We start from the raw sequence: 15,401 nt of genomic DNA, 5'->3' as shown, positions 1-15,401 counted from the left end.
TTTGAATGGGTAATTTGCTTTGAGGAAGATTTGAATAAAGCACTCTCAAAAATTTTAGTGGTGCCACAAAACCATTTAGCTTCTCAAAACAAATCAGAGCAGATTTGCTACTTCACTTTGGCTAGCTTCTGAGCCCACTCACATTATGTAGCCCTGCATAATCAGAAGAATCTTCTGCAGAGATACTATGTGCATGCACTGAAGTCTCTTCCATCTCTTGCAGGTGCCAGGTTAAGCTTCATTGTAGTTGCAAGGCAAGGCAAAATATCTTACCTAGAAATAAATTTTATTACTTCTTTAGCCAGAGGGGGGGAAAAAATCTCCTCTAGCACAAAGCTTTTTATTCAAGTGAAGAGAGGTCTCAATGTTTCTCTAGCTTACACATAACATGCTCAAACAAGAAACTTGGAATTAAAAATGTCTCCATGTTTCAAGACTTAATAAGTCTACTTTCCTCTGGTAGGTTTTGTCCATCAGGAGCGCATGCAGCCATTTCAGAGTACCAGTTTCTATTATAGCAAGAGCATTGTGGCAAACAAATGGAAATGGCAGTTAATTCAGCAGTTTATAGATTTTATAGATATATAAGAGCCTTTTTGCCATGGCTGCTGCCCTTTGGAACATCTTGCCACGTGAGGTAAGATCCATCTTCTCTCTTTAGACTTTGAGAAAAGCCTTAAAACCTGGCTGTACCGGCTGGCAGGAGGTCCTGAAGGAGAAACTGTTGGCTAGAGGTGGTTGGTGCACTAACAGGGAAGGCACCCCACCTCTCGTCTCCAAACCCTTGTGTTTTAATTCGTTTTTATTTTTGTAATTTTAAATCTGTTTTTTTTTTTTTTTTTTTTAATTTGATTTATATGCCGCCCTTCTCCGAAGACTCAGGGCGGCTTACAATGTGCTCAGCAATATATTTTTATATTTATGGTTGTTGGATATTTCTATATTTCACTGTAAGCTACTCAGAAGTGCTTTGAATCATGAGACAGGTGACAAATATATTTGATGATGATAATGATAATGATAATAATAATAATAACAACAACAACAACTGCAAAAAACTGTGCTACTTGGAACATCGTACATTTTAAGAAGGTACTTGGTTGATTCCTAGGACGCTGGCAGCAACCCGTATCAACCATTAACACCAGTCAATGGTATTTGTGATGTATTTTTGAATGTTCAGTTGACTGTTTCATGTTTAATGAATAAAGTAATAATAATAATAATAATAATAATAATAATAATAATAATAATAATAATAATAATAATGGAGGGTTCGCAAAATATTAAAATCAAAACTGAATGCTGGAAGCATGATTAAAGCCATTAATACATGGGCAGTTCCAGTGATATGCTACCCATTTGGAAACATCAACTGGACTGTGGCTGAACTGAAAACCTGGACCTAAAAACGCATAAACTTTTGAATATGTACCACGCTTTACATCCACGAAGTGACACCAACAGGGTGTACCTACCAAGAAGAATAGGGGGCAGAGGGCTATTGCAAATCCATCAAACTGTAGAAGAAGAAGAATGAAGTCTGAATGATTATGTGAACCAAAGCACAGAAAGATTGCTCCAGGCTGTGAAAATGGAGAACATTATAAAAACAACAGAAACAAAGGCAGAATATAAGGAAAAACAGTTGGATGACAGATTAAATGGATGGAAAACCAAAGCTCTCCATGGACAACACTTGAAAAACATTGAAGGAAAATGTGATAACAACTTGACACAGACATGGCTTAAGAGAGGAACCATCAAGAAAGAAACGGAAGGTTTAATACTTGCTGCACAAGAACAAGCACTACAAACTAATGCCATGAAAGCAAAGATACAAAAATCCACTGACAATCTAAACTGCCAACTTTCCAACGACAAAGTTGAAACTGTTTCACACTTAATATGTGTGTGCAGCAAAATTGTGCAAACCGATTACAAAGCTAGACATGACCGAGTTGCTAAATTAGTCCACTGGTCATTATGTAAAAAATGTGACATACCTGTATCTGAAAAGTCATGGGAGCACAAAGTGGAAGAAGTTATCGAAAATGAGATGTGAAGATCTTGTGAGACTTTAGAATACAGATGGATTGTCATTTGGAACATAACACGTCAGATATCAAGGTTTTCGAGGACCAGTTGAAGAAAAAGAATATTGCAAACTTGCCATTGAAACTACACGGCTATGAATAAAACATGTAAGAGTGATACCCATTGTCATTGGGGCAGTTGGTACCATGTCCAAGAATTTTACAAAACACATCAAGAAATTGCAGCTTCCTGCAATAACACCAACGGGACTGCAAAAAACTGCGCTACTTGGAACATCATATATCTTAAGAAGGTACTTGGCTGATACCTAGGACACTGGCAGCAACCTGTATCAACCATTAGCACCAGTCAATTGTATTTGTGACACATTTTTAAATGTTCAGTTGACTGAGTTTCATGTTTAATGAATAAAAGAGATAATAATAATTTGAAAAAAATGGGTAGATCACTTAAATAGATACCCAATGGAGGGCTTCAGAGGCAGGATGGCATCTATTTTGTCAAACTCATCAAATCGAATCCATGTATATTTCTTGATTTCAAAGGAGGCATTATGAAATAGCAGCAAACATGTTTTGCTATCAAAAATACGACTCTAAGATTAGTCTCAGTAGAACCTTGCCTATTGGTTTGTATTTTACAAGTATGGGTGACTTTTTTCCACTGACAATCCAAATCAGTTTAGAGAAATGCAGTAAGCCATTTATTTATTACATACATTTTCACTGAGTACAGTAATATTTTATTATGAAATGGGGGTAGGGAGCCATTGCCTGGCCATTTACAAAAATGTTTAAATTAGACTAGTCTTTATGCTAGGTTGATCTATGCTTTGGTTCAAACCATATATAAAAGCAATGGCATTTTTGGAATAAAAATCATGAGTAAAATCTAGGACGGTGAGTACAAAGGGGGGGGGGGAATTACAAATACATTTTGAGATTAATTTGCATTATATAGAGAAAATGATTTGCATTCGTCCCGGAGTTCCCTTTCTCATTGGCTCCTGGAATGTACACCTGTGGCTTGTTAGCATGCAATGCTGCCACAATGTGCAAATGAAAACAGCCCTATATTGGCAGTGTGCAGAAAAGGTTCTCCCCAGGGTTAGTGTTTCTCTTTTAAATGCAAAACCCCATTGAAATGAATGGTCTTATTATTATAATTGGATGTGTGCCTGTTAGGGCATCTTACTACATATTAGAAGAGAGAAATGTCTCCTTTAGTCTTGGGAAATGTGGAATGAAACAAAACACAAGTCATGCATAACATTTTGGTCTCCTTTACTGAGCGAGAACATGCACGGGCAGGCAGGAAAATAGAATGGCCTTTCATAATATGCCTCCATTTCCTCCCAATTTATCTGAACCAAGTACTCACATGGACGGTGCTTTTAAGGGCTCAAGTAGTTTACAATTTGGAGTGACTTTCTTCCCACTGTACTCAATGGATGGAGAATATTTATGAGCGAACTGATGAAGCTATCAATTATTTGAAAAGCTATGTAAGTTCCTCAAGAGTTGCAACAAGGATTGGCCAAAACAAAGATGGCCATCTTTAAAATGACAAAGAGATAGTGGTAGCAATTAGACATTTTCTAACTCAATTTTTGCAGCAACAATTTGTTTCCACAAATTAAAGGCAGATATTATTCCCAGAGACATATTAGGAAGAAAGCGTAACAGTGTTTACCAAACCAGTCCTTCTACACCACCAAAACTACTTGACAAGATGGCAGGGTGGCAATTTTTCTGACTCAATAAGTTTAGATGTTCTCCCTGCCCTTGATTTGGTTTGGGGTTTTTAAAGAGTTGTTTTGGGGTCTTAAACAAAATCTACTTCAGTATAGGCTCAGCAGTAGAACGGGAAAAATACTGCCTACCCCAGTGGGATTTTTTTTAAAAAAGCAATCCTTACTATATTATTAGTCTAGACAATAAAAGCAATAGCTCCAAAAACACTATAACTCAAAAAGAAAGCAATGGTAATTTTGCAGAATATATTGACTCCGTATACAACCTTTGAAGGATTCAGAGATGAAAGACCTAATATTTGAGCTTTAGAGCTGAAGTAATTTTCCTGAGCATAATTCTAGTTGAGTCTTCCAAATGAGCTTTTGAGTGCTCATGGCAAAGCTACCAGCCTCCTAGGAAGCACAAATACAAGCAAAATGCCACTAATGATAATGCAAAGTATTGTTGTCACAATAAGCAGAAACATCCAGTCAGCCCTAGTCTTGGAACTAGCCCCTCCAACATGGCTGCCCTTCTCAACTATAAGTAGCATTTTTTACTTTATTGTAAAACAGCAGGTTTTTGAATCTTCTTCTCCTTGAGTCACCAGCACTTCCTCCAGCTAGTCAGTGGAGGACTACTGAAAATGGCAGTGATTTGACAACATGTTCTCTTCCTCATTCTCCCCTCACCGTTTATTTTTAAAAAAATAATACAAAAGGTATAGGAATACGGGGGGAAATGTTCCCTCTTGGAGAGTTTATTTGATCCTTTGCTTGTTTATTGGATTTATATGACTGTTCATCCAGGGGTGAAATGTAAAATTTGTTACTACCGGTTCTATGGGCATGGCTTGGTGTGTGTGTGTGTGTGTGTAATGTGACTGAGTGGGCGTGGCCAACTTTTTTTTTTTAACTTTTCAAAGCATTTTTTCTACAACCTCTTTGGCCGAAGAGGTTGCAGAAAAAAATGCTTCGAAAAGCCTCTGACAATCCCAGCTGAGCCGCGCGATCATCAGAGACTTTTTTTTTAACTTTTAAAAGCATTTTTTCACCGGAAGCGGTTGTAGAAAAAATGCTTTTAAAAGTAAAAAAAAAAAAGCCTTTGATGATTGTGCTGCTCAGCTGGGCATGGGGGGGGGGCACAGGGATTTTTGCTACCAGTTCTCTGAACAACCCGCCGCCATCACTACCAGATCGGGCGATCCGGTCCTAACGGGGAGCATTTCCCCCCTGTGTTCATCTCAAAATACATAGATCTGGCTAGCAATACTTAAAAGCAAAATAAAAATACAACAAATTTATAGATTGAGCATTGGGCCTTATCCAACAAGATGCAGTTCAGTGTTGAGAAAAATAAGGTCCTGCACTTAGACAAGAAAAACCAAATGCACAAGTATAGAATAGGAGGTACCAGGCCCAACAGTAGTAACTGTGAAAGGGATCCTGGTGTCCTGGTATATTATTGCTTAAGTGTGAGCCAGCACTATGCTGAAGCTGCCAAAAAAGTCAACACAGTTCTAAGCTGCATCAACAGAGGGATAGCATCAAGATAGTATCACGAAGTGATAGTACTGTTTTATACTGCACTACTGAGGCTACATTTGGAATGCTGCATCCAGTTCTGGTCACCATAATACAAAAAAGATGCTGAGGCCTAGAAACAGTGCAGAGAAGAGATGATAAGGGGTATGGAGGCCTTATCACGTGATGAACAGCTAAGGGAACTAGATATGTTTAGCCTGATAAAGGGCAGGCTCAGGAGAGATACAATAGCAGTTTTCCAATACCCGAAGGGCTGTCACAGGGAAGAGGGCACCAATTTATTCTCCATAGTACCTGAGGGCAGGTTAATAAACAATGGGTGGAAGCTCATCAGAGGGAGATTCTATCTGGAAATTAAGAGGAATTTTCTGACAGAATGATTAATCAATGGAACAGCTTGCCTCCCAGAATTGTGGGTGCTCCATTGCTGAAGCTTTTCAAGAAAAGATTGAACAACAATTTGTCTGGGACGACATAAGGAATCCTGCCTTGGGCAAGGGTTGGACTAGAAGACATCCAAGGTCCCTTCCAGTGATTGTATGAAAAAATATGGAGGAGCTGAGGAGGAGGCGACAAGGAGTAACAATGCCTTTCTACTTGGTGGAAGGGAAAAATCTCAAGACCCAGGATGTGATGTGAAGCAGGAGTTTGCCCCAATGGTTGATTTCTTTGACTACAGCTTTACAGGAAATAAAATGGTCTTTCACTGTTTTGTCTGGAGTAAACACCATGGCATTTTATTACCTCTATTTTCAATGCCCCACAATGTTCTGGATGGCAATAATCTCAAGTGTACGGGGCCTTAGATTGTCACTTAAGCAACAAAACAGTTTTCCTCACACCGATTCCCAAATGTTCTCTTTATTCCACTTACGAAGAACAGCAACAAGATTCATCAAAACATAAATGCCATGTACATTTATAGTTAGATTTCATTGATGGTTTAAACACATTCCTAAATTGTGTTAGATTGCCTGGAGACATGATATTATGTCACTAAAAAAGGAAAATTTCAAAGCCACTTGTCAGATTGATTTCAGATGTCCATAGAGCCTAAGGAAATGGCTATGCTATTTGAAACTCCAGAGCAACTAAAGTAAACTTGTTATAAAAAGAATATCTCACCTGAATCAAACTTTCAAATATGATGGTCTCCTTTCTTCAGTCTTTTCACAGTGTCTTGGTTCACTTATTGATTTTCTTCTATCTAGTCTATGAATTGCCTATTTTCTATTTTGTGGTTTGAAAGGGAAAATTGTTCAAAAGTGACGTTTTTGTGAGGTCTGCCCTATGTATATAGGGTATTTATTTATCTTGATAATTTCCAATGGTTTCAAGATAAGCTATTAAAATAGTGTACACATTAGGTCACACCGATTCACAGTTAATTTTCAAATATATTTTTCTGACTAGCTAGCATGTCACGAGGAGCAACTATTATTTCAAAATCTTCTTTTATTATATTTGTGCTCACCACCCTCTAATTTGATGCTGTCACTTGAATCTATATATTTGATAGAACTGAACACATTATTTTAAAAAAATTATAAAAGAGACCACCCTGAAAATTCAACTTGTTTTGAAGCTGTACTTTTACGTCTCTTGTTATTCTTCCCAAAAGCTGTTTACTACTCGCCTTCCTTTTCTTTTACTTTCTTTGGCCCCATATGCACAAGGTGTGTGGGTCTACATTCAAATTGATTTGATAATTGCTACCGTATTAATGTGGAACCAGCTTCTCAATTATTAAGCACACTGGCTGAAAAATACCAGTCCTGAGAGTGTCACATCAGTTATCTATGAACTATGAATTTAAAGTATTGCTATTAGCCTTCAAAACCCCACATGATTTATGGCCCACCTACTTAAGTGATTGTTTCTCCAATACAATACACTTTCTACATGAAGATTAACTAAGGCATTCTTGGTGGATTTGGCTTTCAGTATAGAGGCCAAGAGTAGGGAATTCTTGGTATCATCACCCCTAATAAAAACTTAATGATGGCTCCTAAACTATTCTTCTTGTTGAAGAAACGCTTGTTCAATTGGACATTTATAGGATTAAAAATGGCTCTAGGACCTGTTTTTTATTTTGCTTTTCTGCTTTGAAGTCCTTGGCATGTGGTTATCCATGGCCAACCTTTATAAGTTTGGAAGCTAAGCAGGACTAGGCCTTGGTGACCTGCAATAGGGGGTTTCCATGGAATATCAAACCTAGACTTTGAAGAGGCTAGACTTTGAAGAAAAAGAAAATCTCTGAGAAGTTAATGGCAAAACATTTCCACAGCCTTCCCAAAAAAGCGTCCTGACTGCCATGGGTTTAGCTTGAGGGAGATTGAGTACTATTTCAAATGAACTTTGTACTGTACTTAAATGTGTTTCTTGATTTTTTGAGCATTGTTAGTTTTCTTCCCCATCCTCTTCTATAAACCAATCTGGGCTTTTTTGATAGGAAAAGTAAAATACAAATTAGCCAGTTGGTGGTAAATATAATAAGATTATTCCTGTGATGATATAGTAATCGTAACAGCAGTATAGCCAAATATTGACAAATCAGGATGAAAATCAACATGGTAGTAAAAGTATAAACATCATGATGAAAACCATAAATAAAAGAGTAAGGAATATGGAACAGCATTGAAATTGTGATTGTTTGTTTTGTTTTGTTTTTTGCTGCAGTTACTAAACCCTGATGACAAGAAACCCTGTTAAAAAATGGTTAAGAGTACCTTCATGTCTGGCACTGTGGTTATATTGATCCAACTGCAGGGGTCATACTAGTTAGCCAATAGGATTAAATGACGACATTGACCAAGGAAGGATGAATGGCAGTCACAGATTTTTCACTTTATGTCTGGAATGAACAGAGGAATTCAGTCCTTCCAGACAAAGAAGAATAAATAATATGAAAGAAGAATGAAACTTCATGACTGAGTCGGCACAAAATTCCAAAGGTCACCAGACAGAAAATACTTATTGACATTGAAAAAACAAACAAAAATGTTTGGATTCAACACTAGCTAATCTTCCTCCATAAATTGTCTGTGAGACCAAACTTCAACAAGTCATTTCAAGACTTACAATTAACAACCACCATCATTTTAAAGAAGTATAGTGTTCAGTGAGAGAGTGGTGCGATGGCCTAGAGGTGAAGCTCTCGCCTCACAGTCAGGAGACTGTGAGTTTGATCCTAGGTAAAGGCAGATATTCTTCTCTCTGGGCACACTATATATCTGCTGAACAAAACTCCGCATTGGTGACAGGAAGGGTATCCAGCCATTAAACTACTCTGCTAGCTCCATTCAGTTGCCCAGACTACACCCAACAAGGGATTATGGGGTCGTTAAAAGAAGAAGAAGATGATGATGATATTGTGTTCAGTGAACATCTGTAACATCAGACTAAGCTTCAGCTTGCCAGAGATTTTCAAGTTGGCTATAGATTTATCTAGGAAAGTTTTTTATTTTTTTTAAAAAAATACAATTTAATGCAGGATAGTTTCAAAACCATGGCTGGTGGATTTCCCACCATCTTTTCTCTCTCCTGCCAACAGGAAAACCAACTATCCCTTGTCTCCTGAATGTGTGTGTGTGTGTGTGTGTAGGGGGTTTCAAGCCTTCTTTTTTTTTTTTATCATTTATTCACCCATAAATTTTATTATTTGCTGTATGCTTCTTCTGACAGTACTATCAATCTCTCAGGACTGATAGCCCTATGAAAGAAACAGAAGATCTTTATAACTATGTCAAACAAACTTTTTGCCAAAAGCTTGCCTGAATGATTGGAGGAGCTATTTGTGAAACAGAAGAGCAGCCCGAAAACAAAAGCTTTCAATGCTATTGTGCCTCTGGTTGTTTCTTGCCCTCCTCACCACCAGTTTCTCTTTCAAATTGTTTTGGTGAAGCAACGACCCTGTCCTGTCTCTTCCACTTCACATTTCAGCTGGGTCTGTATTTCTGTGAGTCTTACCTGCAATCAGGTATAAGGTTTAATTATATAAGAAATGTCCTGAAGTATGAACTGACATCATCCTGGTTGTTATGGGTGTTTATTAAAGCATAGGCTGGTGATAATCACATAATGAAAGAACCAGAGATGAATTTGGAGAAAAATTGTGGAATATTCTGAATGAATTCCCTCTTATTGGTATGATTATGACTGATTATTCTGTTGCTTTGCATGTACACTGAGAGCTTCTGCCCTGGAGACAAATTCCTTGTGTGTCTAATCAATTTGATTCAATTCAGTACCATAGTGAGTTGTTTGGTGTTTTGTGCGCTTGGGGAATTCAGCCATCTCTGGTTCCATCCAAAATGGATAAATTCAGTAACCAGGTTTTGTGTGTTGAGTGAACTCAACCAAGGTCACTATAAAATGGTGTTTCTCAACCTCAGCCACTTTAAGATGTGAGGAGTTCAACTCCAGAATTCCCCAATCAGAAGTACAGATTACAGTGTATTGTTACTGTGCCTCAGGTTAGGTTAGATCAGGGGTCTGCAACCTTAAACACTCAAAGAGCCATTTGGACCCTTTTCCCACAGAAAAGAAAACACCGGGAGCAGGGGTAAAATGCTCCCGGTTCAGACTGGATCACCTGATCCGGTAGCGATGGCGGGGGTTTTGGAGAACCGGGAGCCACAAAACCCTTCCCATGCCTGACTATTTCTTGAGTGGCCACAAAACTAGCATATGTAGTTGAATTAAATGTTCTGTTTTCTTCTGAAAGTTTTATTTTTTTGGATTTATCCATGGTTGGCCTACCGCAGGTTGAAAAGCTCAATAAATCACGTGCCGGTGGGTGTCGCACATTGGCAGTTGTGACACATATTTTGAGTGACAGGGAGCCGCAGCAGAGGGGTGAAAGAGCCACATGCGGCTCCAGAGCCGCAGGTTGCTGACCCATGGGTTAGATGCTTGTTAATTTAATATACATGCTGGTTGGTAATAATATAAAAGAGGTTTGTCATTGCCTTCTTGTGAGAACTTCCACATCCAAATAACAGCCAGTTTTGAGCCTTATCTTCATTTTGATATCAAACAAAATTTGCCTCCTGCTATAAAATAAGGGGAAATGTAACCACTCCTTTTTCATACACAATAACACATTTTTAACAAACAGCCAAAGTTTTATAAGCTTCATTTCATTTCATCAAATACGATTTTCTGCTACTGTAGGCTAACCCACATCTCCTCCTACCTACACTAACTGTTGTAGAATTGTGTTAAACTTTTCCATAAATTAGAATTTATTGTACTTCATTAGATGTGCGGAGTGTTGCTTTAGGTTGCCAGATTTCATAATTGTGGGCCTGTTCGTATTTATAGCTGTGAGAAGGTTCGTATCAAAATATAAAACTCAAGCAGGAGATATAAAATATAAAAATATAAAGCTCAAGCAGGAGACCTTATACCATTTCAGACAGGCGACTATCCAGTCTGTTCTTAAAAACCTTCAATAATGGAGTACCCACAACTTTTGAAGGCAAGCTATTCCTCTGATTGATTGTTCTCAATGTTAGGAAATTTCTCCTTAGTTCTATGCTGGATCTCTCTTTGATTAGTTTCCATCCATTGTTTCTTGTCCTCCCTGCTGATGCTTTGGAAAATAGGTGGACATCTCCTCACATCTTTGTGGCACCCTTCAAATATTAGTCCTTCTTTTCTCTGGACTAGCCATACCCAATTTCTGCAGCCGTTCATCACATGTTTTAGTGTCCAGGCCAGTGGTGGGTTCCTCCTGGTTTGGCCCGGTTCCCCCGAGCTGGTAGCGGTGACGATATGACATCACCGAACCGGTTCTGCCCCCCTGCCCCCTCCCCCGCATTATTCTGACCTCATTGTTCCCTCCTGAGTCCCAGCTGATGGCTAGAGGGGAAAAAAACTATTTAAACTCTTGCTGCGGGGCTTCAAAGGGCCGCCCTACAGCTGATCAGTGTTAAAAGAAAACAAATGAATAGACCGGTGCCTGCAAAAATAAAGGGTAGACCAGTGCCTGCAAAAATAAATGGGTAGATTGGTACAGCTCTGCAAGCAGTTAAAAGCCTGGTAGACCAGTACCTCTGCTAAATCCTAAATAATTGTCACATGACCATCAAGCCACGCCCACAAAATAAGCCACGCCCACAGAACCAGTAGTAAAAATTTTTAGAACCCACCCTGGTCCAGGCTGCTAATCATCATTATTGCTATTCTTTGCACTTTTTCCAAAGTCTCAACATCTTTTTTATAATGTGGTAACCAAAATTGGATGCAGTATTTCAAGTGTGGTCTTATTAAGGCTTTGTAAAGCAGTACTGGAACTTCATGTGATCTTGATTCTATCCCTCTTGCATTGGCTTTTTTGGCTGCTGCCACACCCTGCCGTGTGTACTCTGTGCCGAACACCTTTGATAGGGTGTCAGATTGAAGCTGGATGATTGCAATTTGATTTCCTTGGGGCAGCTCTTGAAGATTGCTCCAATGTGTGAGAAATGCACCCCCCCACCCCCGTGTGTTGGTGAGCAGGAGACACTTTGATCGTGTAACACAAATTCTAGGGACACTATGTTTGTTCCTGGATACAAATGAGGGGGCAGTTTATTATTTATAAGTGCAATGCCCCTATAGCCTTTATTTGAGGAAGTTGCTCTTTAGATATAATTTAATTATTGATTTTCTTGGTTTTGCTCGAGTTTTCCTTTGTAAAGCAAAGTTACAAACATAATATTTTTTTCTATCCTTATGAACATCTTTTATGTTTGTCTTTTATTTTTTCCAAGAAGATATGATCACTGTACTTTGTAAGTTTGTACTTTAATTGTACATTGCGTTTTAACCCTAATTTCTATATTGATGTACTTAGCTTTTTAAAAAAGAATTATTATTCAAGTACATATGTATATCTAATGCATTTATGTAACTATCGTATTTTTAACTTACTGCATTTTGTACTTTTTGTTCCATATTTCATTACATAACCATATAGAGAATTTTATTTATTTACTTCATTCTTTTTATGCCACTCCATATGACACTAGGAGGCTTAGAATTTCAATTACTTAGAAGGAAAATGATATATTATACAGGTAGTCTTGAAGTTAAACCATAATGGAGCCTGCCCATCTAGGACGTAACTCGAGACAGTCATAAATATTGTCATCCATATGACCAACCTGAACATTGTTGGGATATTTTAAAGGGCTTTGCAGATGGGTTCCCATCCAAGTGGGGATATTTAGATTAGGCCAGATGACACCAGGTTTCCCACCTGGGGCCCTTAGGACCTGTGCTCATAATTTATTGGGCCACAATGTGGAAATGGTTCACCCTTGTTTCTTCCAGGCAGAGCAGAGATCTCTTTGTGGTCTCCTGTCCCCTTCTAAAACCAATTCGGCCCATTTTAATTAGAGGCCAGATGACGGTTGCCCCTCACATGCCACGCATGTGAGGCATTCCCAGCCAGCCTTTGTGGAAAGCAGGCATCACAGCCTCTGAGTGTACACGGAGTTTATTTGCGCCCTCTGCTCCCATCCCGCCTTCTTCGGCCCCTGTTCTGACATGCACTGCTGAGAAGCCCACAGATGATGAGATGCATCGTAGCCGGACTCTGCCTGGAGTTGAGTGACCTTGGGGTCTCCTCGGTTGGGGCGGTCGGTGGCTCTTGTGCTGGGGTTGGATGCGGGATCTCTTCTGCTGCAGGATTGGGAGTCTTTGTGGCTGGAGGGGGTATGGCCTCCTCGACTGCAGGGGCCAGGAACCCATCAACCAAGGGACCTGGCCCAGAGGACCGGCAGAAGCGCAGCAGCTTCAGGAGCCTCTCCAGCTCCTTCTCCATGGTGGTCCAGAGCTTCCCACATGGCTGGTCTTCTCCCTGATTGGATCTAAAGGAGGTGGGATCATTTTCCCCCTGCAGGAAAGGGGAGCCAATCACCTCCCGGGATCCTTTTCTTTCCAGCTGGTTCTCGACCCCAACTTGGAATCTTTTGATTTCCAGTTGATTTTCAAGTCCCTCCTTGGCTCCTTTGCTTTCTTCACTTTGCTGGGGATTCCCAATCGCCTCTTGGGATCCTTTTGGGTTTAGCTCAATTCCTTCTTTGGATCCCTTTGTCTGTAGTGGAATCCCAAGCAATTCTTTTGAGTTTTTACTTTCTAGCAGGTTAGAGTCCGCCTTCGTCTCCTCAGGAGGCATCTGTTAGTGGAAGAAAAGATGCCAGGCTTAGAGGTTTTGAAGGCCATCCTTTCAGTAGATACTTCTTTTCCCAGAATTCCCCAGGCAACATGCTTTAAGATTTGTGGACTTCAACTGCCAGAATTCCCAAGTCAATGTTCTTTAAGATGGGTGGACTAACTGCCAGAATTCCCCAACCAGTATCTGTGGATTTTAAGTCCCAGAATTCCCCCTGCTGGCTGATGAATTCTGGGAGTTGCAGTACAGATATTTTAAAGTTGTTGTGGTTGAGAAACACTGCATTAATGTACTGAAGACCTTCTAGATGCTTGACTGACTGGTTCTAGGGAAGAAAAGTAGCATTCAATTAAAGATTTTTTTATTTCGTTAAAAAAAAGTTTTTCTATCCAATTTACTTTTGTATGTGCATGTATGTTTCTCTGTGTTTCTCTCTGTATGTGTTTCTTAGGACAGTGAACCCATGGCACTGGTGAGGTATTAATTTTACTGTCATTTTTAAAATCTAAAACAAATAAATCTATTTTTTAAAATTATGTTTGCATTTGTTTATTAGCTGCCTCTACCTCTTTTATACAATGCAGATGGCCTTCTAAAATATTCAGATAAATAAATAAGGCTTAATTCTCTGGGTGTTCCATATGCTGTGAATGCAGCCAAGTTGATTCTTTGGCTGAGCATCAGTTTCAGAGTATCATGTGAACTCATCTAAGGTGGTGGTCAGTTCCTCATTTTCATGTCTTCAGGGAGACCCCATATATTAACCTTCCCTCTTTGTTGTCTCCCCCAATTGTCTTCCAGGCCCTCTACCCAAGGCTCACCTGTCTGGGTCCCCCCTCCTCCTCCTGCTCCTCCTCCTGGGCAGGAGGGATCTTTGGTAGCACCTTCCCCCTCTCCTGGCCCACGTCATAGGCAATGAAGAGGATGCTCCAGGCCATAGCACAGCAGCCACCCAGGATGATCATCAGGGGCACCCAGTAGGCCTCCCACTGCAGGGACTCCAGCAGGGACTCCTGCTGGACTTTTCGGGAGCGCAGATGCTGCTCACAGGGGACTTTGGACCCTCCCACAAAGAAGGACATGAGCAGATAGAGGTAGATATGACCATGGAGGCTTTGGGCAGCCATGCCAGCAGCTTCTGGCAGCAGGGAGCTGGCCTGGATGGTGATCACTTGGTCTTCCCTGACAGTTACAGGCTCCTCTGCCCCCCTCCCCTACCTCCATTGTGACATCAGAGCAAAGATGACTTCACACATCTAAGCAACAGCCACTGGATTGAGGAGACACTCCCTTTTCAGGGAGGTTGCCAAAAGGTGGCACCTTGGCTCAGGTGCGTAGCCAACTCAGAGAGGTTGGCTCACACAATCTCCCGAAATGAGAACCCATTTTCTTTAGAGGTCAAGGTAGTGGGTTAGAAACCATGAGTCAGGGTAACTCTAAATCCTGTAATAGGCAGAAGAACCAGCTAGGGGCATTTGGGCTAATCACCAGGAGACAGTGACTTCCAGCCCTGCAATAGGCGTAGTAAGTTCTAGTCCTGAAAAACAAATGACAGTCAGCTGAGTGACTGAACCAGTCGGCAGTAGATGGTGAGTTCAAGACAAATCGTATACAAGAAAGCCAGCTTCGTGACTTTGAGCAGATAAGCAGAAAGCAGTGGGCTCGAGTTTTGCAATATACACTACAGGCGGGTGAATCAATTATTTAATTTCTTTTTTCAATTTTTCAATTCTTTTTTTTCAAGTTTTAATCTTTTTTTCAACTTTTAAATATAATTTAAGAGGAGGAGGAGGAGGAGGACTGTGAGGTCCTTGGTGTTCTCTGAGCTTGGTTGTTTTCTTGCAGGCATTTCATTACCCAACTAGGTAACATCATCAGTGCCAGAAGGGAGTGGGGTTTGCT

At 40.0% G+C, this 15,401-nt stretch overlaps 1 protein-coding gene across 1 annotated transcript; it reads right to left on the bottom strand.

Moving 5' to 3' along the window:
- Nucleotides 1-12,296: 12,296 nt before the first annotated feature.
- On the bottom strand, nt 12,297-14,738 carry LOC117677224 (uncharacterized). The gene is made up of 2 exons (XM_034437273.3): nt 14,321-14,738; nt 12,297-13,502 (listed from the first exon to the last, which is right to left on the bottom strand). The coding sequence occupies exons 1-2, from the start codon at nt 14,624-14,626 to the stop codon at nt 12,822-12,824; spliced, it is 987 nt and encodes a 328-aa protein (XP_034293164.1). The 5' UTR covers nt 14,627-14,738; the 3' UTR covers nt 12,297-12,821.
- Between the last annotated feature and the right edge of the window lie 663 nt (nt 14,739-15,401).

The sequence above is a fragment of the Pantherophis guttatus genome, chromosome 3 (genome assembly GCF_059756535.1).
Source record: "Pantherophis guttatus breed Tessera chromosome 3, ASM5975653v1, whole genome shotgun sequence".
Lineage (NCBI taxonomy): Eukaryota > Metazoa > Chordata > Lepidosauria > Squamata > Colubridae > Pantherophis > Pantherophis guttatus.
Note: the sequence above shows the minus strand (reverse complement) of the source record. Positions and strands in the feature narration are given on the sequence as shown.

Bases quoted from the DNA above. Each gene is read 5' to 3' on its own strand.
- LOC117677224 (XM_034437273.3), bottom strand. From the start codon at position 14,626: ATGGCTGCCCAAAGCCTCCATGGTCATATCTACCTCTATCTGCTCATG. The intron at 13,503-14,320 runs GTGAGCCTTGGG...TTCCACTAACAG, and splicing joins AGGAGGGGGGACCCAGACAG to ATGCCTCCTGAGGAGACGAA.